The 25,367-nt window shown below is 41.9% G+C and overlaps 1 protein-coding gene across 1 annotated transcript; it reads left to right on the top strand.

The window, feature by feature from the left end:
- The first annotated feature begins 18,779 nt into the window (after nucleotides 1-18,779).
- On the top strand, nucleotides 18,780-23,798 carry LOC110886356 (protein trichome birefringence-like 10). Its single transcript, XM_022134137.2, has 4 exons — nucleotides 18,780-19,492; nucleotides 20,353-20,751; nucleotides 22,972-23,130; nucleotides 23,201-23,798. The coding sequence occupies exons 1-4, from the start codon at nucleotides 18,978-18,980 to the stop codon at nucleotides 23,589-23,591; spliced, it is 1,464 nt and encodes a 487-aa protein (XP_021989829.1). The 5' UTR covers nucleotides 18,780-18,977; the 3' UTR covers nucleotides 23,592-23,798.
- The last annotated feature ends 1,569 nt before the right edge of the window (nucleotides 23,799-25,367 follow it).

Here is a 25,367-nt window from a genome sequence, read left to right on the forward strand (position 1 = left end):
GGTAGCCAACATACCTCCATATAGACCGTGGAGATATGAATGGTGAAAATCTTTTATTTTATATAGACAGTAAAATAATGCCAAGACACCACGGACAAACGATAAGGAAAGATCACCTTCAACATAAGTAACTAGTTATTAAAGTCATTAATACAAAACCAAATAAAAAGTGCAAAAGATTAAAAATAAAAAGTATTATACTAAACACTTGTCTTCACCAAGTGATGTAAGAGACTTAGGCAAACATGGCCTTGATTGTCAAGAACTCTTACGATCAATCTTGGATCCCGAGACGACTCACACACTCTACGATGGACAATGGATGATGGTGGTGGATGATGGTGTTATGGTGGTGGTGGGTGGTGGATGAGGTGTGAGAGAGGTGGTGTGCCAAGGGATGAGAGAGAATGAAGCCAAGCTCCTCTATTTATAGGCTGAACAGAAGGCTGGACACGGCCCCGTGTCCGCTGGACACGGCCCCGTGCCCGTCTGACATTCTCTCACTTCATTAATTGTAATTGCGAATTACAATTAATGCGCCTGCTGTACTTTCACCACGCCCCCGTGCCCGCTGGACACGGCCCCGTGGTGGGCAATGGAAGCTTCTACTGGTTTGTCTTTTCTGCTGCTTCCTGGGCACGCCCCCGTGTTCGCTGGACACGGGGCGTGTTCAGACTCTGTTTCTTCTCCTTTGCCTTGGGAGGTGCCGTTGAGGGTCCGGGCAGTCTACTTTTGTTCCTTTTCTTGTATTTATGGTAGAATTAGTTGTCTTTTTGCTTCTTTTGTAATTTTGAGCTCATTTCATCCTGAAAATACAAAAGGAAGACAAAAACACTCTTTTTCCAACATTAGCACTTAAAAAGGGTTAGTTTTATGCCTTAATTGATGTGATTTATATGTTGCATTTTACACACATCAAATACCCCCACACTTGAACTTTTGCTTGTCCTCAAGCAAAACTCTTTAAATGTGGCTTACACTCCCAAATGGAATAGGTAGAAGAGAAGTTTTTTAGCTTGTCCTAGAGTGTCGGGAATCCAAGGTTTTTATAGGTTTTATTTTTATTTATTTACAATCCTATTCGTTATGATTTATTTTGAACGTTTCATAAGATGAATTACTTATTTGGGCATATCATGCCTTATTAAAATTCCATTTATATACAAGTTCACATACCTCACGGGAGATCACTCAACACTCGGCCGAATGTGTATATTTTTAGTGAATCACTCGAGAGCGGCATGGAACTTACGCCTTCCATAGGCTTGCCAAGCAATCAATCCTCCTCCTTTTTAACTTTTTACCTTTGTAAATATCAAGAGGACTTTTGGGGTGAAGGGTTAGGCTTGGGTTAAAGGTGGGTGGTTGGTTAGTGGTTAGTAAAAAGGGCGAAAATCGTAACAAGCGTCAGTTTTCGTGAAGTACCTTGTTTTTAGTGACTTTTTTATTTTGAAGTATTTCTCCAAACAAGCTTTTATAGCTTTTGTTTGTTTTTGACTTCATCATCATCATTTTTTTTTTGATCGTCACATAAAAAGGTGAGTTTACGAAAAAGCGAGCTTGTTACTAAAATAAAGGGTGAAAAATAAAAAGGTTTTTGGTGGGTAAAAAGGGTTTTGGGGTAATGAAATGAAAGGTTTAGGCTCAAAGGGGCTATCTAGGGGGATTTTGGGTAGGTAAAAAAAAATGAAAAATAATGGTTTTGAAAGAAAAATGGTTAGTCCTAATGCCTCCATCATTTACTTACTTGGGTTTAAGTTGGTAAGGACCAGGAATGTATCGTCGTGGCAAGTTCTAGATTTGTAAGAACCGAGCGGCTATTCACACAAGAAACGAAAAATGAGCATTTAATCTAAATATGTGTATTTTTATGCTCAATAAAGGCTCAAAACTCACTTATGTGGGAATGGGTTTTTTTTATGTGATCAAGTATATATAATCGAATTTTTAATTAGACTTGTTATACCGTTTCATAATTTTCTTATGTTGGTTCTTTTTATCACGACGCTATCGGTTGTAAACTTGTAAAAATATAACCTTTTTAGAACTTGTTATTCCCAACTTAAACTAAGACAAGTAAATAAAAATAAAAAAAATGAAAAAGTTTTTGAAAAAAAAAATTGGGGTGTTTAGCGGTTCCAATAGAGTTTTGTGTAAGGCTTGTGTTTAGGATTTTGCAAAATTTCAAGGTTTTAACATCCCCCCCACACTTAAATTACACATTGTCCTCAATGTGTCCAAAAATAAAGTTTTTGGTTGATTAGAATGTGTAAAAGTGGGTTAAAAAGCAAAGATTTATGTTACTGGCATCCTGGACACGGCCCCGTGTTGACCGGGCACGGCCCCGTGGTCAAGTGCCAGTAACAAAAATTACAGAATTGAAATAGAAGGCTGGACACGGGGGCGTGTCCGCTGAACACGGCCTGTGTCCAGTTACCTGAACTGGGTGATTTTCTGCAGGGGGCTCAGCACGGGGCCGTGTTGGTTGGGCACGGCCCGTGTTGAGCCTTCTGTGATGGAGATTTTTGTCGGGTTGCCCTGTTCATCGTGCATGGTTCCATTTTTCTCGTTCCCTTTTTCATCCATTACCACCATGAGTGTGTTTTATTCTCAAAACAACCATCAATCTTAAAAACCATCATAACATTGCTAATAGAGAGACATTACATAAAGATAAAAATTACATAAATATTAAACTTATGGAGTTCTAGCCCTATGTTTTATTTTAATTTAGCAAAATTTCCAAGAAGCTACTAATCTTGGTTAGATAAGGCTTTGTAGAACTTCTCCTTTCGGGTGTGGTTCTCCTCATATGTCGGCAAGCCACTCCTCTACCTCCCTTGGAAGGAGAAAAGAGGGCTCGTTCGCATTAGTTTGAGGAGTTTCAACTTCCGCTGGAACTTCTTGTGGGTTTTCCATAGGAGGTTCTGCGGGAAAGTCTCCCCACCCGGTAGGGTTGTTAACACCGAGTGCCAAGTTCCAGTCTTGTTGTGGAAGGACTGGTTCCATAAGAGGTGCTACCAAAATGTTTAACCTTTGGTGCAAAAGGTTAATCTCTTGGAAGCTGCTTTCAAGTCCCATTGTAAGATCGTTAATACGGTCAATGAGGACCTCCTCTACTGACGTCATTTCGTCGAGAGCTTCCCTCAGTGCTATCACGTAGTGCACAAGTGTAGCTTCAACGGAGGGCCTCCTTCCCCTTCGGCTGTTTGAGGAATGAACGGATGATGTTTCGCTGTTTTCACTCGCCATTCTACGAAAAATAAACCAAAAGCAGTTTATATGACGAAACAGTTTCTGGACACGGCCCCGTGCTCATTGAGCACGGCCCCGTGTTCATCTTTCTGCAGAATTTTGGAGCAAGGAATCTTGGGTTTTTAAGTTATTTTCTGAGTTTATGCAATCTTTTTGACAGTAAATAACTCTAAACAATGTTACATAACATGTTTTTACCAAGATTCTATGATCAAAACTCATTGTTCCCTACCACAAAGATTGAAAATTCAAACTTTTCATGGTAGTTCTTGAAGAAAGATGAAGAAGAAGGAAATGTCTAGAAGAGGAAAGGACAAGATGGGTTGTTGGAAACTTCTTTTAGACTTACCTAGGATTGTTTGAGAGAAGATTCCTTCAAATCTCTGTCCCCAAGTTGGTCCAAATGTGCAGGATTTTTGGCTGCATTTATAGAAAACGACAGCCTGCTGGACACGGCCCCGTGTCCGCTGGACACGGCCCCGTGTGCAGATAAAATTCTGACACAGTTTGTCCGTATTCTGACGTTCTGATCAGAAGGGAATCTTTTGGTGAACACGGGGGCGTGTTGGCCGGGCACGGCCCCGTGTCGGAAAGCTGTTTTATGAAGTTTTGTCTTTACTAAGGAGCTAATCTATATCGGGTGGCTCTTGACTTGTTGGAACAACCCCAAAGTGCCTAAGATACCTTAATTGTCCTATACTAAGGCGAGAACGCAAGAGGTTGTCGGTGAGGGTAATTCCTATTTTCATTCTAGGTGGACAAGTCCAACCCTTTCCCGGGCTCTTGTTAAAGAAGGTGTATGCCGAATCGCTCAGGTCTATGTATGCATCGAACGAAGTCGATGGGGAGTCCTTCACGGCACAATCGGCACAGGGACGACTATCGTCCGCGTCTTTTCGAGGTAAGAAGGTATTTTCGGGAGCAACGAGGTTGTCGGAATGCGGTTCCAACATTTCCTCATGGTCATCGTCTTGGGATGGATCTAAAAAATCCTTCCTAAGTTCTTTTGACCAATTGAGAAGTAGTTCTTCTAGTTGAAATAACTCGTCAAGGAGCATTTCTCCTAGAATATCTGGCTGGGCGCATTCGAGGGAGAAATAGTGCTTATTTTTACTTTCGCCCCTCTTAAGGTTACAAGGAATCGGTGGGTCTATATAGTGGGGCCTATAAGTGAGGAAAAAACATTTTAATTCCTCATGTTCGCCTCCACATATTCGACACCACAAACCATAAGAGTGCCGAAAGTAAAAAGAATTACTATCACTCATGTTTGTGTCAGAAATTACCAACCGCCGGGATCTAACGGTTCTGTTTTCAGCAACTGAATCTTGGGTACGGGGGCGTGTTGAGTGGACACGGCCCCGTGTTCAGCCTACTGTCTGACTTAAAACAGGATTGCCAGTTCCAATGATTGAGCACGGGGCGTGTTCAGCGGGCACGGCCCCGTGTTGAGCTCTGCAGAAGCTAAAAATCTAAGAAAAAATCCTAAAAAATTAAAGAAAAATAAAAATATGATTAGGCCGTTGATTCCTAACTTTCTTAAAATCCTTGTGTCCCCGGCAGCGGCGCCAAAAACTTGATGTGCGTGAAGTGTGTTATATTTTTGATATATATTTAAGCCCTTTTTACACTTTTAGCCAAGTTTTAAATTTATAAAACACGATATTCACTAACACTAAACACACATATGGGCAAGTGCACCCATCGTGGACGTAGTATAGTGTTGGTAAGATACCGAGGTCGTCCAAGGACACAAGAGCTTTTAGTACCGGTTTATCCTCAACGTCTAATCAAATCAAAAAGGTTAGAAAAATGTTTTAAACTAAGAAAAATAAAAACTAACTAAATGCTGAAAATAAAAATAAAATAAAAACAGATAGACAAGATGAATCACTTGGATCCGACACGTGTATTAGTATAACCTTTGATTATTTTCGCACTTTTGCACTTGTTTAAGAGATTATCTTAGTTATTGTAGTAGGCCCCTCTTTTGAAGGCGACGTTACCCTCAACCCAGTAGTTTGAGTCAGCAAGGATACAATCCTAAAGGGTCGGATTATTGAAAGATAATGAATTAAGTTATTAATGCAAATTGTGGTAGGCCCCGCTTTTGGCGGTGACGTTACCCTCGGCTAAGTAGTCTGAGTCAGCAGGGATACAGTCCTAAATAGCCGGGTTATAGTATTAATAGTAGTTAACTTATGAGGGGGTCAAAGAGTTTGGATCCCCGCCATCCAATACCTATGGGCATTGAAGGAGATCCTACTAAATTTGACCCAGGTCCCAAGCAGGACCTCTAAACGCTGAACAAGGGCAAGACCCTTACCAAACCGTTCCCTTAACCCCCGACCAGGTAGCCAACATACCTCCATATAGACCGTGGAGATATGAATGGTGAAAATCTTTTATTTTATATAGACAGTAAAATAATGCCAAGACACCACGGACAAACGATAAGGAAAGATCACCTTCAACATAAGTAACTAGTTATTAAAGTCATTAATACAAAACCAAATAAAAAGTGCAAAAGATTAAAAATAAAAAGTATTATACTAAACACTTGTCTTCACCAAGTGATGTAAGAGACTTAGGCAAACATGGCCTTGATTGTCAAGAACTCTTACGATCAATCTTGGATCCCGAGACGACTCACACACTCTACGATGGACAATGGATGATGGTGGTGGATGATGGTGTTATGGTGGTGGTGGGTGGTGGATGAGGTGTGAGAGAGGTGGTGTGCCAAGGGATGAGAGAGAATGAAGCCAAGCTCCTCTATTTATAGGCTGAACAGAAGGCTGGACACGGCCCCGTGTCCGCTGGACACGGCCCCGTGCCCGTCTGACATTCTCTCACTTCATTAATTGTAATTGCGAATTACAATTAATGCGCCTGCTGTACTTTCACCACGCCCCCGTGCCCGCTGGACACGGCCCCGTGGTGGGCAATGGAAGCTTCTACTGGTTTGTCTTTTCTGCTGCTTCCTGGGCACGCCCCCGTGTTCGCTGGACACGGGGCGTGTTCAGACTCTGTTTCTTCTCCTTTGCCTTGGGAGGTGCCGTTGAGGGTCCGGGCAGTCTACTTTTGTTCCTTTTCTTGTATTTATGGTATAATTAGTTGTCTTTTTGCTTCTTTTGTGATTTTGAGCTCATTTCATCCTGAAAATACAAAAGGAAGACAAAAACACTCTTTTTCCAACATTAGCACTTAAAAAGGGTTAGTTTTATGCCTTAATTGATGTGATTTATATGTTGCATTTTACACACATCAACAAACTCCTGCACCAACGCCATCCTCCTCAGAGACATGGGCACTATTCACAGATGGTGCCTCCAACGACGAAGGTGCGGGTGCAGGTCTGCGACTCGTCAGCCCTGACGACCAAGAGCTTACATATGCAATCCGCCTCGATTTCAAAAGCACAAACAACGAGGCAGAATATGAAGCCCTGTTAGCGGGACTACGTCTAGCAGTCAAAATCGGCGTGCAACATCTGGAAGCACACGTCGATTCCTTGTTAGTTGCGGGCCAAATACGCGGCGACTACGCCGCAAAAGGGGATATCATGATCCTCTACCTCGAGCAAGCCCTGCAACTAATATCCAAATTTGATTCGTTCAATATTCGCCATATTAATCGAAGCGAAATCAAGTCCGCAGATGCACTATCAAAACTTGCATCTACCAGCTTCCAACACTTGGCAAAGGAGATACGCATCGAAATCCTGCAAAATCCTTCGGTACCCCTGCGCCAAGTCAACGTCATTCAATACGGTTCAACATCATGGATGACACCTATTATCGCATATCTACAATCAGGTGTGACTCCCGAAAGCAAATCAGAAGCACGCAAGCTACAATACAAAGCATGCCATTATCAAATTGGAGACTGTATCTTGTACCGCAAATCATACCTCGGGCCACTACTACGATGCGTCAACCCCCAGGATGCCACATACCTCATCCGAGAGATACACGAGGGCATATGTGGCATACATACTGGACCACGCATGGTAGTGGCCAAAATCATGAATGCCGGGTATTACTGGCCCGACATGCACCTGGACGCCGTCAAAGAGTTGCGCAAGTGCATCGACTGTCAACGTCATGCTCCAAAAACCTTGCGGCCAAAAAACAACTTAGTCCCCGTCACAACCGCATGGCCCTTTCAGAAATGGGCAATTGACGTTGTGGGACCATTCCCTGACGCTCCGGGTGCGGTTAAGTTTATCATAGTAGCGGTCGATTACTTCACAAAGTGGGTAGAAGCAAAACCGCTCGCCTCAACCACTGCTATGATAACGAGGAAGTTCATTTGGGAACACATCATCTGCCGTTTCGGTTTACCAATGTGCATTGTCACCGATAACGGCACCAACTTCGCTGCCGACGAATTCCAAAAATGGCTAAAAGAACTACATATTGAGCACATATTCTCATCAGTCGCACACCCGCAAGGGAACGGCCAAGTCGAGAGTATCAATAAAAGCCTAGTCGAAGGGATCAAGGCACGGTTGGGAACGGCCAGGCGTGGCTGGGTCGATGAACTCCCAAGTATCTTATGGGCTCACCGTACAAGCCCAAAAACAAGCAACGGGGAAACACCCTTCAGCCTAGTCTACGGTTCAGAAGCGGTGATCCCCGCGGAAGTAGGTCTCCCGTCTCCTAGAATGTTGGCTATTGAAAAACTTGACAACAACACGGAACGCAGGATCGATTTGGACCTCTTGGAAGAAAGGCGCGAAAACGCTGCCATCAACGAGGCCAAATATAAATCCAAACTTGAAAAGTACTACAACACGCGCGTCCGCGTTTGTACTTTCAACCCAGGAGATTACGTCCTACGTGACAATGAGGCATCTAATGCCGAGCGCCCAGGCAAACTTGCCCCCAAGTGGGAAGGACCCTACCTCATCAAAGAGGTCTTAGGGAAAGGCGCGTACAAATTGCAAACACTAGAAGGCGAACCTATCGCACGCACATGGAATGCACAACAGCTTCGACGCTGTTATATGTAAGCCATGTTCTTACATTTCTCTATGTAACCTATCGGGCCGCAGGCCATTTGCAAATAAATAAATAAGCAATTTTGTACATTATTGTTTGTTACTACTATTACAAATGCGTGTTCCACTTTGCGGTATCCCAAAAACAGATTGGCAAAATCTTCATTCGCGATACCCATACAAAGTGGTACCCACACACAAATATTGTAATAGGCCAGCAGAAGGCAAAAAGACTTGCATATTTATCCGGCCGGATAAACAAGTTTTTGATAATACTTAACACAATTCCTGAGCCCAAAAAGGCAAACAATGGAATTGACGCGTACCCATACGACAAAGGTATGGAGTACACTCGACCCCATTCACAAATGGGTAGAGTCCCGGATATATAAGCTTTTACAAAGCTTACACAATTCTAAAACCCTAACGCGGTAAATACCAGAATTGACGCGTACTCATACAACAAAAGTATGGAGTATACTTGACCCCGTTCATAAATGGGTAAAGTTACGCATACATACGTTCAGACATGCAAGAATTAAAAACACTTGTACAAACTGAACAAAGAAACTTTGTATTCAAAAAATTCAAGCACCAACATGATGCTTAATGAATTTACATAAAGTTCCTATTCTATACAAGAGAAACACAAAAAGGAGGCACACTAGCCAACCTAAACCCTATTTTGTACCGCTGGTTCCCGCATCTCCTCCGGCACCACCAGCGGGTTCTTCCTCTTCCGCATCCGGATAAAGCATCCGCAAGCGATCAACATAGTCCGCAGCCTCCAAACAATCGTCCAGTTCCTCTACACAGGCAAGGGACGTATTATAAAAGGAGACTTCGGCCGCCTTAAGAAGCGATTCGGTGTCCACACCATGGAACCCGGATCGCTTATCAGTATAACCGCCCGCGGATAATACATTGATATGCCCAATGCAGCGGTTATAACCAGCTTTAAAACCAGCATCGCGCGCACGTTCCTTAACCAGGTCCAAACCAGATGCGGTCTCAGGGGCATTCATGATAGCCTCAACAATCTGCAATAAAAGGATCATAAGTCTTGGATACTAATCCAAGCAAATGTAAAGGCAACGGATACTTACACGCGCGATACCGTGAGTCCGCAACCACTCACGGTCAGCCTCCAACTGGTCAACAGAGGACACCAAGGCATCCTTGGCCTCAACAGCGGCATCAGCCCGCTCCTCCGCAACCGACACGCGGGCAGTAAGGTCTGTAACCGCGACCTCCCGGGCCTGAACCTCAGCCTGTCAAAAAACAGCAAACACTTCACTCGATAAGCATTTTCGAAACAATGAAGGAAATATACAACAAAGGTAACGAAACATACCTGAAGGCTGGCAACAACCTTATCCAAACGAATGCACTCCGCATTCGCCTCTTCAAGAGCCTTAGAAGAACGGCTCTCCTTCTCTGCGGCCTCTTCAACGGCCTTTGCAACACGCGCCCCGGCTTCCTTGGCCTCCTCAAGCGCCTTCAGGGCCTCGGCCTTCGCCTGCTGCGCTTTCACAGCAATGGCCTCTGCTGCAGCTTTTTCTTTACCCAAGGCAACGTTCGCTGCCTTGGCGTTCGTTAACTCCTGCCGAGCATAAAACAGAGTGTCATTCTGCTTAGCCCAGGATTCGTTCCACTTCTTATGCTCATTGGACAACTTTTCATTCCAAGTCTTGCGTTCATCAGCAAGGAGTTTGGCAAGAGTACGAACCTGTTTAAGCTGAGCAGCGGCAGCCCACTCCGCGGTCTGTTTCTGCTTCTCAAAAGCAGCTCTATCCTTCTCAAGCTGCTCCGCACCCGCACGGGCAGCCTTGACCAACTTCTCCGCTTCAGCCCGCATGCGAGCAGCCTCTTCCTCGCGGCGGCCCAACACCTTGTAATCTTCCAAAATGGCATTCGCCACAATGGAAGATCCTATCAACATTGTTGAGAGCTGGTTTATGCGCAGCTCCCGGGGTGCAGCACGGGCACGTTCCACTTCAAAAGGGGTGCCCAGACCACCCAAAATCTCCTTGCATGCAGAAGGGTCATTAGAAATATCATCCCCTGCATAACAGTCCAGGGGGGTCGGTGATACACAGTACTGCGACCCTGCGTGTAAGTGCGGTAGTAATACTCCAATTCAGACTCCCCAGGCTGAATTGGAGGCCCATCATAACCCGCACCACCAGCAGACGAGCCGGTACCCTTCTCACCAGCAGGAGACTTCTGCGGCTCAGCATCCTGCTGCCGCACCTCAGCATCAGACTTCTGCTTACCAGTATCTGAAAACCTCAAGTCCAATCCATCACCCTCATTAGGAGAGATCAGATTGTCTGAGGAATCCACAGTGTCGAATATCTGGTCAGCAGTCGTTTCCACCGTTTTCTCCAAGGGGGGATCGCGAACCGGCCTAACAAAAGGGGCCGTAGGCTCCTTGGGCACGACAGTCTCCTTCGATACCCCCGCACCCGCAGCAGCGGTATGCAGAGGAGACGAAGGGAAGTCAAAGAAAGAATACCCTGCATCTAGGGATTCTGCAACACAAAGAGCATCAATGATTATTCCCACCTATTGTACATACAAAACAATGAAAAGGGATATACCTACCAGCAGCAACTGCAGGTTTCTTTTGCGCCGGAGCAACTCTCTTGGTCTGCAGTCTCCGACGCTTCGGTTCACCACCACCAGCAGCCTTCTGCTCTGGTCCTCTTTTCTCACCAACAACGGGGGGAACCACAGCAGTTCCACCCGCAGCCGCACCACTACCTATAACACCCAAACCCTCAAGGGTGTCAGATACTACCACGTAATCGGTATATCCGCGATAACAAGATCGATAGGTACCTGCGGCTTCAGAAACTGAAGAAGGGGCAACTAAGCCTTCAGAACTCCCCTTGCCACGACCCCGCACGGTTTTCTTCACCGGTTTCTTCTCCGCATTCTTTTTGGGAATGCGCTTCTCAAACTTCCCCAAATCCGCAAGGATACCTGGATTGACACAATCAACAAAACCAGTCAAAACGATAAACTGAAAAAACTAATGCCACGTACGACATACCTCTTGCGTCTCCCAGTACCGGGGCATCCAGCACCGCACGCGACGGTACGCGGAAGTTGCTAAGAATTTCAAGGTTGAAGCCTTTCTTCAGCTCAACCGCAATAAGTTCAACCCGGCCCTCGAAATCGGGCTCAAACATTCTCCACAAGCCAACCGCATCCGCTGATACATGCATGCAGGTTACTACAAGGCATAGGAAGTAAGGAAAATAACAAAGTGTAAAGAGCTTACCACCACTCTTTTCTCGCAAAACGGGCCTTGCCTTCCTATCTGGTCTCGTGAGCATCATCCGCAATACCCACAGTTGATTGTTATCCAACTTCTTGAGTTCAATAGGCCGCAGCCTAGAGAACCAGTCCACGGTCTTTGCGGTGGCAACAGGAATATCTTCATCAGAAACTCCAACGTTGACATTCCTGAAAGACATGCTGGCGTAGACCGCACAGGCTTTCACATAGAAGAACCTCTTCTTCCAGCCTGTCACACCCTTAGGAGGCGTCATCAACTTCAAGCTCCCATGCCGTTGAGTAAACGAGAAAAAACCGGTGTTCACCGTCAACTGGTAGAACCGCTGGAAATTTTCCACTGTAATGGGCAAGCCATGGGCACGGAATGTATATTCAAAGTTCCTAATTCGGAACATTCCAAAGGGACTAAGTTGGGAGATATGGAGATGATAATACTCCAATACCTCCGCAACAAACACCGTCACCGGCAACCTAAGGTTGCCGTCGTTGAAAAAATCAGCCCACAAGGTTATATAACCGGCCGGAGCATCGGCACCGGTGTCCCCCTCTTGTGGGTAGGTGGCATCCCAATCGTCGGCCATCTGCACAGTGGCCATCAGGAGTTTAAAACCACCCTTTGACCACTTCAACACCGGTAACCCACCACCGGGAACGTCAACGTCATCATCTTCGTCTTCATCAGCCGCTACTACCGGCTGTTCAGGGTTTTCACCCTCCACATTATGTGGACTTGATGGTTCAGCCATCAGATATAACAGAGAAACAGACGACAGTGAGTGGAAAAACTAAAAACCTCACCGAAACTTCAAGAAATATCGTCGGAGAAGACAAAGAAAAGATTTTCTCTCACCGGCAAATTTTTGAAATTTCGAACAAGTGAGGGGAAACCACGAACGGTTTCCCCTTATATACCCATCGCAATTAATGCGGAGGGAGAAAACAAATCGTCACGTTCAAAAAGAGCGAATCGTATGACACCACATGTCAAGCGCCGTTTTCGCTGACGGTTATCACGCGCGCGTGGCCGCCCACGCGCCTGACAAAAGAGACGTTTACACTCTCTGCTACAGTGCATTTAATGCCTCGGGCAGTGCAAACGTCCTTTCATTTCAGCACATGCCAGGAAGATCTCACCAACTTCCACCAACTCACACGTGAGATCAGCCACGTATGCAACAAAAAGCGACTACATTATCCAATTATAAGCGGCATGCGGTTTCTCTGGTATACCGCACCATAACCCATACCGCATGTCGTTTTTTAACATACCCCTAAAACTAGGTAAAAATATATATCTCTACACTATAAGGGGGTATAATACCTATACGCACTACCCACGAGCACACGTGGAATATGCGGACATGACACACACGAGCCCGTTCAGGTGTGTCAGATGCTCAGAACCAGCGTAGTCCGTTGGACTGAACCGCATCTCAGACACAGGGGAACCGCATTGCCTTCATTCTCTTCAAGCTTCAAATCCCTCCTGTCCGGTTCACAACCGCAGAGGGTACATGAACACCTTCTTTAACAAAAGGAAGGAAGGGAATGTACGCGAACGCACATCAGCAACCCTGTCTCCTGAACCTTCAAGAGCTACATCCGAGCAACACACCCGCTTCGAGCGAATGTGGTAATGCAAAACCACAGACACTCACGAGGAGCTACGGACATAACCATAGCTTCCGCAGAGTGGTTGCTACGGAAGAGCCAAGCTCACTCCACATCACCGAGCAATGCTACTTCAAGGCAAACTCGGTATTGGAGCGGGAAGGTAAGTGGCTCCAAAACGAACGCAGATAAGCGCTCTAAACGAGCCCTTGTCGAACAACAAGCGTCCGAACAGCGGTAACAAGTCTGCTTATGACTTTGTTTGCCCGCCTATGGGCCGCATAGAATAAACAATGGTGGGCATACCCTTGCCTATGACCATGTTTATTTACCCATAGTACACACCTACATTGTTCGACCAAACATGGCCAACAATGACGCAACGAGGTAACCGCAAAGGACGTGCGGTTACTAGAGAGCTATGACGACGAACACGAAAACCCAACAAAAAAGGGATCGTCATCTCGTAACTAGATGCTGAACATAGAGCTTGAGCAAAGCACTTACAAGCATCCACTACTTTTGATCCCAATCTCATAGATTGATCCAAAAGTTTTCTTTTCTTCTTCATGCACTAATTCAACAATTGGTTTGAAGAAAAGACCACCTTTCAGAGGTGGGAAACCTCTGCATACCTTCAAACCACCATCTCAGAGGTTGGTTCGAAGTTTGTGCAGCATTACTAACAAAGTCTCCAAGAGACCTTCGGCACAACAACAGGTGGCAAGCCACCTGGTGACATAAATCGGCTGAGAATTTCGCATCAGACGAGATTCCTTCACCGATACGGAAGAGGCGTCAGATAACCCTTCCAGACCTCCAGCTTGATTTACATACAGAAAAGACCACAGATGGTCTAGGATCTTCTCCAGACTCCAAACTACCTTCCAAACACCATAGTCCAGTACTCCTCCCACATACAACTTGTATGTGGCAGCAACACTAGACTGGGGGACTTGAAGGGGTATGGTCCCAGATCTCGCGTCATCATCGACCGCGAGTGACCATTACCCTTATCAAAACCCCCACTAGCTAACAACCTACTTGTGCCCATGCGAGAACGCGTCGGCACAAGGGTTGAATCCAATCTATCTAGTAACGAAGGAGGACTTACATGGAATATGAGAACGGTAGAGTGATGCGACAGAGCATCACATCTGGTGTACGAAAACGGAAGTATTCACAGCGATGCGGCATCGCACCGCATCCAGTGAACACTTCTATCAATACAAGAAAGCCTTACCTTAGGCATAAAAGAAGATGAACGTAACGGTGCGGCTGACACCGCACCATATGGGCATTTTCGTCACGACAAGGGATGCAGGCAAATAGTCTCCGCGGACGACGATGCGGCTAGCACCGCATCTCGCGTATTCCTTGATCACAAGTAGGAGACGCGGTAACTTCAGATGTTACCGCACGTAGCGATGCGGCTTGCACCGCATCCTATGCACTCAAACAAGTGGGACTGACACCACAGTGTAAGTGGCACCAATGGCAGTTACCTGTCAGAGCTACGTAAGCAATGGACTGACGTGGCGTAACCTCCACAACCGACAAGCCTGACACACCTGCAAAGGTGCAGCACGTCGTCAGTCCATCCATCATCATCCTCCTTCACTCCTCGGCTATAAATACCAACCCCAAACCAGGTTTGAGGTATCTCTTCACAACTCTCTCACTACTACTACTATCTTACTTCGCTTCCCAAGCAAACTACTGATTCTCACGCCGGAGAGTGGTAACAAGGAGCACCCCCCACCCCATCCTCCTTGTTACGAGTCACGACTTGTTTCCTTGTGTGGAGATCAACCACCGGTGATCCAGCCAGCGATCCTCGAGAGGAAGGGATTAACCCTTCTTGACGAGACCAGTGTGTTAACCCTGCCCGGTTAACCATTGTTTCATCAAAAACCCCTAAAGCCAAGGTTACGACAACCATATACATAACCATTTTTTCTTTGGAAAACCCCCAAAGCACACCCCGCGTTACGGCGGGGCGTAAAACGTTGTCAAATAGTACTAATGTCATACAACCGTGATCGACCACCAACACTAACTCGACCTAGGATCTAGGTGTTGCGACGAACCTGTCAAACATGAAAAAATAGAGGTAAAAACGTTGAACCACACATGCACGTTGCGCCGTGTTAACTTGCAAAATTTGAAAGAAAACATAAAAAAGTTGAACCACACTCATACGTTGCGTCGTATTAACTCAAAAATTTAGAACTATACGTAACGAAACGTAAAAAACGTTAAACTAAAGACGAAAAGTATAATTGACAAAAGTTGTGAAGTTAAACTGCAAATAATGAAAAGTTTTGAGTTAAAGTTAAAAAAAAAAAATTTTGTAGGGTTAAAATTGTAAAAGGCAAAAACCTTTGGGTTAAAAAAAAATCAAGTTTTTTTTTAGAAAATCCCCAAAGCACAAGTTACAAGTGTGTATGCATGAAAAATTTACTTATTTATATATGGAATAATACCATAATAGTCCATTAGTTTGTCACCTTAGTCCAAAAATGAAAGTTTTTATATATAGGTATCTGTGGTTTCATTTTTGTTACTATTTCAATCCAATAGACAAACTGGGTTACAATTTTCTATTAACTTCTCCGCTTTTTGTCGTTTTCATCATTTAAATGAAGGGTATAATCGTCATTTTTATGCCATGATACATTTTAATTAGATGAGGAAAACGACAAAAATGAGAGAAATTAACAGAAAATACTAACCCAGTTCGCCAATTGAATGAAAATGACAACAAAAATGAAACCTCGAGGACTCAGATAGAAACTGTTTCATTTTTTGATTAAAGTGGTAAAAGTAGCCTAAACTTAAGGACCATTTTGACATTTATGTAATTATGTTAACTAGAATGGCAATTCGGCCATATAAAATGACCGAATTGCTCTTCTTGTTAACAGAAAAACTGGATGAAGTTAACACAGTGGACTAAAATAGCAACAGTGAAACCTTTTTGGACCGAGAGACAAAAAATGAAACCTTTGTTCTAAAGTGACAAAATGACCCAGACCACAGGGACTAAAATGACATTTAACTCTAATGATTATTATGTAATTAATATTAAAATTTAATTGTATTTATTATTTTTCATTTTACTCGATTAATTTTTGACGCGACTTATTTTGACCTCATTTTAAGACCATAAGGTATGGTGAGGTTAGTCCCCAAAGGGACCACCCGCCACGTAGGCGCCACCTCATCAAGGGTTGAGAACCATCCCCTTAGAGCATACGTAGTGGGGCGCGAATGCCCCCATAGCGCCGAGATGGCGCCGCCCACACCAGGACGAAGGGCGCTATGCCAAAAAAAAAATTCAAAGCGCTATGATTTTCACGGCGTTATTTGATGAATGTTTTGAATTTTTGACCGTTGTCAAACGGTCATATTTAAAAAAAAATTCATTTTTTTTATTTTCACACTATAAATACATTCCAACTCTTCCATTTTTTTTACAAATCAATACATTCCAATTTTTTTTCTTTAACTTTTTTTTTTTATTTTAATGTATTGTTTAATGGAATGTTTTTTAATTTTATAAAACTTAGAAATTAATTAAAAAAATTAAAATTAAATTAATTGAGTAATGATGACAAAGGGGCTTTATGACTACGTCCTCAAATTGCATAACGCCCCATAAAGCCCCTTGCTGACGTGTCATGCCACATGTCGCATAACGCCCCCAAAAGGGCTTTATGACTACACATGGCCTTAGACCATGTGTAGTGGTGAACAAACATAATGCCCCCACCATGGGGCATTATCCGACACGTGGCATCCTAGTCAACATGGGACGTTATTGCAAAAGTGGTGTAGTGGAAATAATGGCCCTTCCAATCATTAAAAAAAAAAACAAAGATAGTGCTCATTGGTTAGTCAAACAGTTGACCACTCCCCATTGGCCGCCCTTTGATCTCTTAAGCGTTATAATTAAAACGCTTGTATGCAAATTTTCAAAAAATAACGCCATATAACGCCTAGTGTAGTGGGGGAGGGGCGTTTTGGGGCGTTTTTTTTCAATTTTTTTTTTTAAAATAACGCCCCACTACGGGTGGTCTTAGGGACTACCCAAGAGTGTAGAGGACTACCTATCATTGCCTCGTCTCCAATATAATATTAATATATTAATAAAGGGGAGAGAGAGAAGTCAGAGGGGGGCCCACATCATTACTTCGTCTCCAACGTCTTGGAGAAGACGGGAGCGCCGCGACGATCCAAAGGGGGCCAGTGTGCGACGGGGCCGAAGACCCGGGACGGGGAGGGGACGACCCCCATACCCGATGGTCTAACATAACCTAAATTTTCTCCCTCCACCGTTCATACACACATTTATATTTCATTTAATGGACTAGGATCAAATACAAATACAACTGTAAGAACCATTTAAAAAGTGTCATGTGGCATGCAACCAATTATAGAGAAATGGTAAAATGATAACCTAAATATTACCAATTATCTTAAATTCCTTATAATTATGCTAACAAGCAATTAATTCTTTATTTGGATCTTCCTTTTATTTTCAATGTGCTGATAAAGAAAATTGTTGATATCATTTCACATTTGTGCTAAAATCAATTATCTTGATTAATTTTCATGTGCTAATATAATTCAAAAGTGCTAATTTTATGTATGTATTGTTTTAGTATATGCTAATTTAATTTCTTTTAAGTGCTAGGATCTGTTCTTAAGGTTTGTAGGATAAATATGGTTTGTACCGGAACCAACCCCTTTATTTAATATGTACATAGTGTTATATAATAAGTGTTTTAAAAATCATAAGGTCGTACGTAGTGGGGCGGCATGGGGGAAATTTTTGAGCTATAGCGCCCCATAGCGCCCGCCACACCATTGTAGGAGGCGCTATGGGTAGTTTTTTGATGCCAGCGCTATGTGCATAGCGGCGTGAAGGATTTGCAAACCTTTCCCTCACTCACACACATATATATACATACATACATATGTATGTATAATTGAAGGGGGTATTAATTAATTGAGTAATGATAAGGTGTGTGCTTTATGACTACGGGCTCTAGTAATATAACGTCCCATAAAACCCATGTATAACATGACACGACATGTTATATAACGCTCAAAAACAGACTTTATGACATGACCTAATAAAAGTTCCCAAAATAAAAGGACTTAACTTGCACACGACAACATATCTACACTACAAACTTTTTCACATGATAAGACCCTGTGTAGTGGGGCGTTTTTTTTAAAAAAAATTCAAAAAAAACGCCCGAAAACGCCCATGCACCACTACATGGGGCGTTTTTTTAAGCAAAATTTCAAAAAAAGCCCCTTTGGCGTTTTATAAACCACGCCCAACACCCTTTGTCTTTGTCCAATCAGATTTCATCTCCCTTGTCCTATCCAATAAGATTTTTTCTTTTTTTTTCTTTTTTTTTATTTAATGCCCCAATAATGCCCAATAATGCCCCATCCCCACTACACCCATTTTTCTAAAACGCCCAATAATGCCCCTTTGCTGACTGGACCGCCACGTGGCGTAAAATGCCCACACTTGGGGGCATTATTTTCCCCTTCCATTACACATGGTCTAACCGTTGGTAAACAAAGATTTCACTGTCGTTTCACATTTTCATCACCATCAATCCCACTACCCTCTCCCTCACCCCATAACCGTTTTCACAAAGCAAACCAAATCCATTTCATTTTCCCCCTTTTTAATTCCAATGAATGCTACTTTACTCCTCTATCAAGCAAGCAAGAAATCCCAATGATTCATTCTCTTCAAATCCCCCATTAATTAATGTGCTCTTGCTTCCACCCCACAACATCACACACACCCTTTTCACTTTTCTCCAAAACCCACCAATCTTTATCTCAAATGGTGAAGAACCCATCTCACCAAGACCTCAATTCATCTTCCTACATGTCTACATTCAAGAAAGTTAAGACCTTTAAACTGTTTGAACCCTCTTTAGGGATTCTTGGTTTTTTGTTCATTACAGTTTGTGTAATTTTTGGGTTCTTTTATTTGGATTATAGAAGTGTTGTTAAGGGTGGTTTTGGGGTTTCTAAAGAGTCTGATAGGTTTAGATGGTTGAAGTTTGGTGGGTATGTGAAAAGATTTGATTTTTTGAGTGTTGGTGGTGATGGGTGTGATTTGTTTGATGGTGATTGGTTGTGGGATGAGAGGTATCCTTTGTATGAGTCTAAAGATTGCAGGTTTTTGGATGAAGGGTTCAGATGTTCTGAAAATGGACGGCGAGATCTTCTTTATACTAAATGGCGTTGGCAACCGAAAGCTTGTAACTTGCCCAGGTATTTGACTATTTGTTTTTTGTTTGCTGCTTTTTGTTCATTGTTATGCAATTGGGAATTGATATTTGGTATACCAATAAGTCAATTACACTCTGTATTAGATTGTTTGGATGGTCAAAGGCGTTGACTTTTGTTGACTCTTGTAGGGGAGGGGGTGTGTTTGGAAGATTGGTCATGTTGGTCAAAATTGTATTTTTTGATTGGTTGGTAACATTAAATATTTTCTAGTTATAGCAATTGCATTTTGAAAGTGATTAATCACAATTAGAAGATAATAAAACATTGTGTTGGTATTGAAATTTAATATAATTTTGATGGTGTTTAGCATTATTTGATTTCAAAATATTTTGACGATCATATAATAAGGTAATTGCATTAATAGAGGCCGTTCAAGAATCCTATTAACGCTTGTACATATTGCTTTAACTGTGACGCCGAGGGTGAAATTGCCTCTTACTCTTTCCCACAATATCGTTTTTTACGGTTGTTTAATTGGTTTAATGTTGAACATGCCCTTAAACTTATTTGATAATCTTTTTAAAAACACACTCGGAAAATTCTAAAATTGACGCGAAAGGTCCTTTTTTTAACCTAAAAGTTACCTTTTTTGCCACTTTACGCGGTTCATGATAAAAACGATATTTAATTATTTAAGGTAATGCATTTTCCACAAAGAGATGAGTACTTTCTTGAAGCAATTCTAGATTTTATGGTTTGTTAAATTCTTGTCTATATATAGTCAGGTGAATGTAACAGCTGGCCCTGCTATATAGAAACTTCTTTTAAAAGTTCAATTTTTTTTTTTTTGAATATTCTTGTATTTTATTTTTAACTTTTTATTGTTTTTTTGTTGAAAATAGATTCAACGGAAAACGGATGTTGGAAAACTTGAGGAACAAGCGAATAGTTTTTGTCGGGGATTCAATAGGAAGAAACCAGTGGGAATCTCTTCTCTGCATGTTATCCTCGGCAGTTACTTCTAATACAAGTAACGATTCAATATACGAAGTAAATGGTAATCCAATCACTAAACACAAAGGTTTCTTGGTGTTCAAGTTTAGGGACTACAATTGCACTCTTGAGTATTACAGGGCTCCTTTTCTCGTTCTACAAAGTCGACCCCCTCCTGGTTCTTCTTCGGAAATAAAGACGACGCTTAAATTGGACCAAATGGATTGGACCTCGTTGAAATGGCGAGATGCTGATGTTCTTGTTTTCAACACGGGGCATTGGTGGAACAACGAAAAAACAATAAAGGGGTATGTTAGTTTTACCTTATTTCTTTAATTTTCATCAATTGTGCCGAAATACGGGTATGTTTGACTTTTCAGGTCAAACTCATAACTTACCAAATTCATAAATGATATTTTTCTCTTTACAAATTTTGCAAAAACTCTTTCAAGCTGTGTTTCCCCTTGTTTTTGTTTTGATAAAGCAGGCAACTTTATTTTAATATTATTTCATGATTAGGATTTTGAAAACTAAATGTTTATCGTATTTGACTTTAAAAGTCAAATGGGTCATGCGGTGACAGTTTTGATTAATCTACTTATAGATGAGTCAATTGGAGTTATGTTATAGATGTTTCTATTAGTGTCTTTCATAAATTGTCGAAACCAACTGAAATGTTCAACTGAAGAAATTCGGCCGGTTTAAAATATTTGTAAAGGTTTGGCAATTTATGTTTAGAAACTTGGAACACATTTACTTTTATTTTTTTTCATTAGAGGATTACGAATTTATTTATATAGAGTTAACTGCCATTTTCGTCCCTGTGGTTTGGTCACTTTGGCCATTTCAGTCCATTTTTCAAAAATGCGCCATTTTCGTCCCCCACGTTCTAGAAAGGTGTCATTTCAGTCCAAAAATCATAACCCAGTTAAGTCAGTTTGTAAATAAGGACTGATTGTGTAAATTTGTAACATAAAGGACTGATTGTGTAAATTTGAAAAATGGACTGAAATGGCAGTTAACACCACCACCACTAGCCCTGCCACCACCACCACTCCGCTGCCACCACCACCACCACCACAGCCCTGCCACCACCACCACCACTCCGCTGCCACCACCACCACCGCCACCACAGCCCTGCCACCACCACCACAGCCCTGCCACCACAGCCCTGCCACCACCGCCACCACAGCCCTGCCACCACCACCACTCCGCACAGATGTCAACGGTTGCAGCGCGATTTCGAGTAAAAATTGATTCCGACGCCAAGTCCGACGAGTGAACAGCGGGTTACAGCGCGATTTCGAGTAAAAATTGGAAGTGTAATGAAGTTACTAAGGGTCTGAATGCTCGATGAGAACTCAAACTTATACCGAATTGATTCGAAAACGAAAGATTTAATTTGGTGTTTAATGGTCGACGGTTTTGGGTCTTGAATGACCATGATTCGGTTGTTACAGGCACTCTTAAAGACGCCGCAAATTAAAGGCTTCAACTAAAAAAATGATGAGTTCGAGTTCGTCGGTTACACACAGATTCGAGAGTCACAGGTCTTATTATTGGACATTAATGTTGTTCGGTTACACTTTGGAATATGGAAAGGATAGACACACACTTTAATTCTTGATTAATTGACCGATGGGAAAATAAAACGCCCTCGCCGGAGCTGCTATGGAGCGGACGGAAGTTGGTTCGACGCAGAGGAGGCAAAATGGAGTTTGAACAAAAATGCCCAATTGGTCCCTGAAAAATGGAGAGGTGTACTTGTTGTTTCTAAAACTTTAATAAGAGTGGCGGTGGTGGCAGGGCTGTGGTGGTGGTGGCAGGGCTGTGGTGGCAGGGCTGTTGTGGTGGTGGCAAGGCTGTGGTGGCGGTGGTGGTGGTGGCAGCGGAGTGGTGGTGGTGGCAGGGCTGTGGTGGCGGTGGTGGCGGTGGTTGCGGTGGTGGTGGCAGCAGAGTGGTGGTGGTGGTGGCAGGGCTAGTGGTGGTGGTGTTACAAATTTACACAATCAGTCCTTTATGTTACAAATTTACACAATCAGTCCTTATTTACTAACTGACTTAACTGGGTTATGATTTTTGGACTGAAATGGCACCTTTCCAGAACGTCGGGGAGGAAAATGGCGCATTTTTGAAAAATGGACTGAAATGGCCAAAGTGACCAAACCACAGGGACGAAAATGGCAGTTAACTCATTTATATATGTATTATATTCGTGAAAGATACTTTTTTTGTAAAAACTTTAATATAAAATTAAGCTCTTGAATTATTTTTGTAAAAACTGTCCAACTGTGAAAACTAGCTGGTTCTTTTTTTTTTTTTTTTTTATAATCATAGTTAGCAATTCGAACAAATTTTTTTGTCAAAACCGACCAAACCAGACCGTGAACATTTCTGCTTTTTATCACCCCAATCCATTGTGACCCGTACATCTTGTTTTTTTCGTGTAGCTTTTCGACATGTCTTGTTCGGTTTTGTTACATCTGAAAAAAATTATGGGTTTATAATTCAATCTTGTTCTTGATCAGAGGCTGTTACTTCCAAGAAGGAGCCAAAATCAATATGAAAATGGACGTCGAAACTGCATACAGAAAGGCATTAGAAACCATATTATCTTGGATCAACACCGAAGTAAATAAAACAAGAACACAAGTTTTCTTCCGTACATACGCTCCTGTACATTTCAGGTTCGTTCTTTCGTCTCCATTACAATTTTTTCCTGAAAGATAAAACGTCAAACAATATTTATATTTACAGAGGCGGGAATTGGAGAGCAGGCGGAAACTGCCACCTCGAAACCTTACCAAATTTAGGTTCCACAACACAATCATCTTCAAACTGGCCACAGTATCACATATTCAAAGACGTAATCTCAAATCAATCGAAAAACCAATCAGTTGACGCTACCAAATCGATGAATATACTCAACACGACCATTATGTCATCAAAAAGAAAAGACGGGCATCCTTCTTTATATTATCTTGGCCCGAAGTTCAGCCCTGCGGCTGCACACCGGCAGGATTGTAGCCATTGGTGTCTTCCCGGTGTTCCCGACGCATGGAATGAGATTCTTTACGCGTTAATCTTGAAACAAGCGGGTGCTTCTGCAAGTAATACTACATCCGGGGTTCGTTCACGCGTGCTATGATGGTGAATGGGTGGAGACAGTGTATATAATATGCTTTTTGATGATTATACCAACGCGTTCAGTAGATCTTTGCGTTGCGATATGGAGATGGTTTAACAGGAAACTGTATATTAGGTTGCGTTTGATTCGATTCGCCAATGTTTTTGGCTCATAGAAAGGTAGAAGCTCCATATATATACTTTTAATTAAAGATCATAATTTAAAACTCAGTTTAGTTTACATGTGAAGTGAGTAAAGAGTGAAAGACCAGTTTTAGAGACGGAAAGCGACTTTATAGTGTATGATCAAGTCGAATCAACTCGCTAGCTGGTTTAGATACATAAAAAAATACTTGAATCAAGCCGAGCTTAAAAGTATGATGTTTACTAATACTGACCATAAATAACATATTAACTTTGTATCATGGTTATACACAATATCATGTATTATGTATACGCCCATTATTTATAACTTAAATAAATCAAAATAAGTATAATAAATTTATTTGTTTGAGTTTAAAAAAGATTCTTTTACCTTCAAGTCATTTGCAACTTTCAATAGTTTATGTTTTTGCCATTGTTTGAAAAAGTGAGATAAAAGAGTCTAAGTTACTTCTTGCACAAAGACTCAAAGAGGATCCTTTGTTCAGCCCAATGGAGATATATCGGATCAGAAAAAGAAATGTTTGAGGAAACTTGGCACCCTCCCAATGTACATACAAAGTTTACTAGAAGGAAAGGAAAAGAAACAAAAAGAAAATAAAAATATTGTGTTCCAGAGTTTTATTTAAGGAAGGAAAATAAAACATGTCGTATTCTCGAGTTTCATGTAAGGAAGGAAATGAAAGGAAAACTAGGCTAAATTCTTTAGTTTTTTATCCTTCCGATTTTGAAGGAAACGGGAGGAAAGACATCTTTTTTTTTCCTTTCTCGTCCTTTCCTTACTTGTTTTTCCCCTCGTTAAGTTAACTCGGGAATAGAAGAGTAAAACCAGGAGGCAAAAGTTAATTAAGTTTTTATTTATTTATTTATTATTATTATTATTATTATTATTATTATTATTATTATTATTATTATTATTATTATTATTATTATTATTATTCAGAACGGTTAACATACACCATCAGCATCGTCATCATCGTCAGTGACCATCTAATTATACATCATTGTCTATTATAGAATTTAAAACCTTAATCTAATGAGGGAATATCACTTTACACATTTTGATACCACTAAGTTAAAAGCCTTTTTGTAAAACTTATCAAGTATTTTAGCCTTTTGACTTATAAACTATTGTAAGGCTTGTTCACGCGTCTATAATAAATTATTGTAAGGCTTGTTCACCTGTCTATAAGATAACTTTTCAGTTTCCACTAATTCACAACTTTATTCTAAACGTATTATTTTGAGCATCCATATCTTATTAATATTAACTCTATTTTAGGTGGTTTATAGGTCGTTACAAAACTCTTATCAAGCATAATTCAATCTAAAAAAATTGATTAACTAGGTATAGTGTACAAAGTTAATGAAAACCCATTTTTACTTGGTTAAAACTATTTATTCATTCTTCACCTATTTAAAAGTGAGACATTAAATAGTTTAATTGCTTTCCTAACTTGATTATTGTATTTAAAATTTCTCTTTATTTTTTTAAATGCCGACACACACACTCTCTAATTCTTCACCATCTAAAGTCCACCTAAATACCTTTAAACCCTCACCATTTGATTGAGGGGAATTCACCAATACATTGGGTCAAAGGCATCTTGACATTAGACATGGACAAAAGTAAGGG

This window comes from Helianthus annuus, chromosome 10 (assembly GCF_002127325.2).
Source record: "Helianthus annuus cultivar XRQ/B chromosome 10, HanXRQr2.0-SUNRISE, whole genome shotgun sequence".
NCBI lineage: Eukaryota > Viridiplantae > Streptophyta > Magnoliopsida > Asterales > Asteraceae > Helianthus > Helianthus annuus.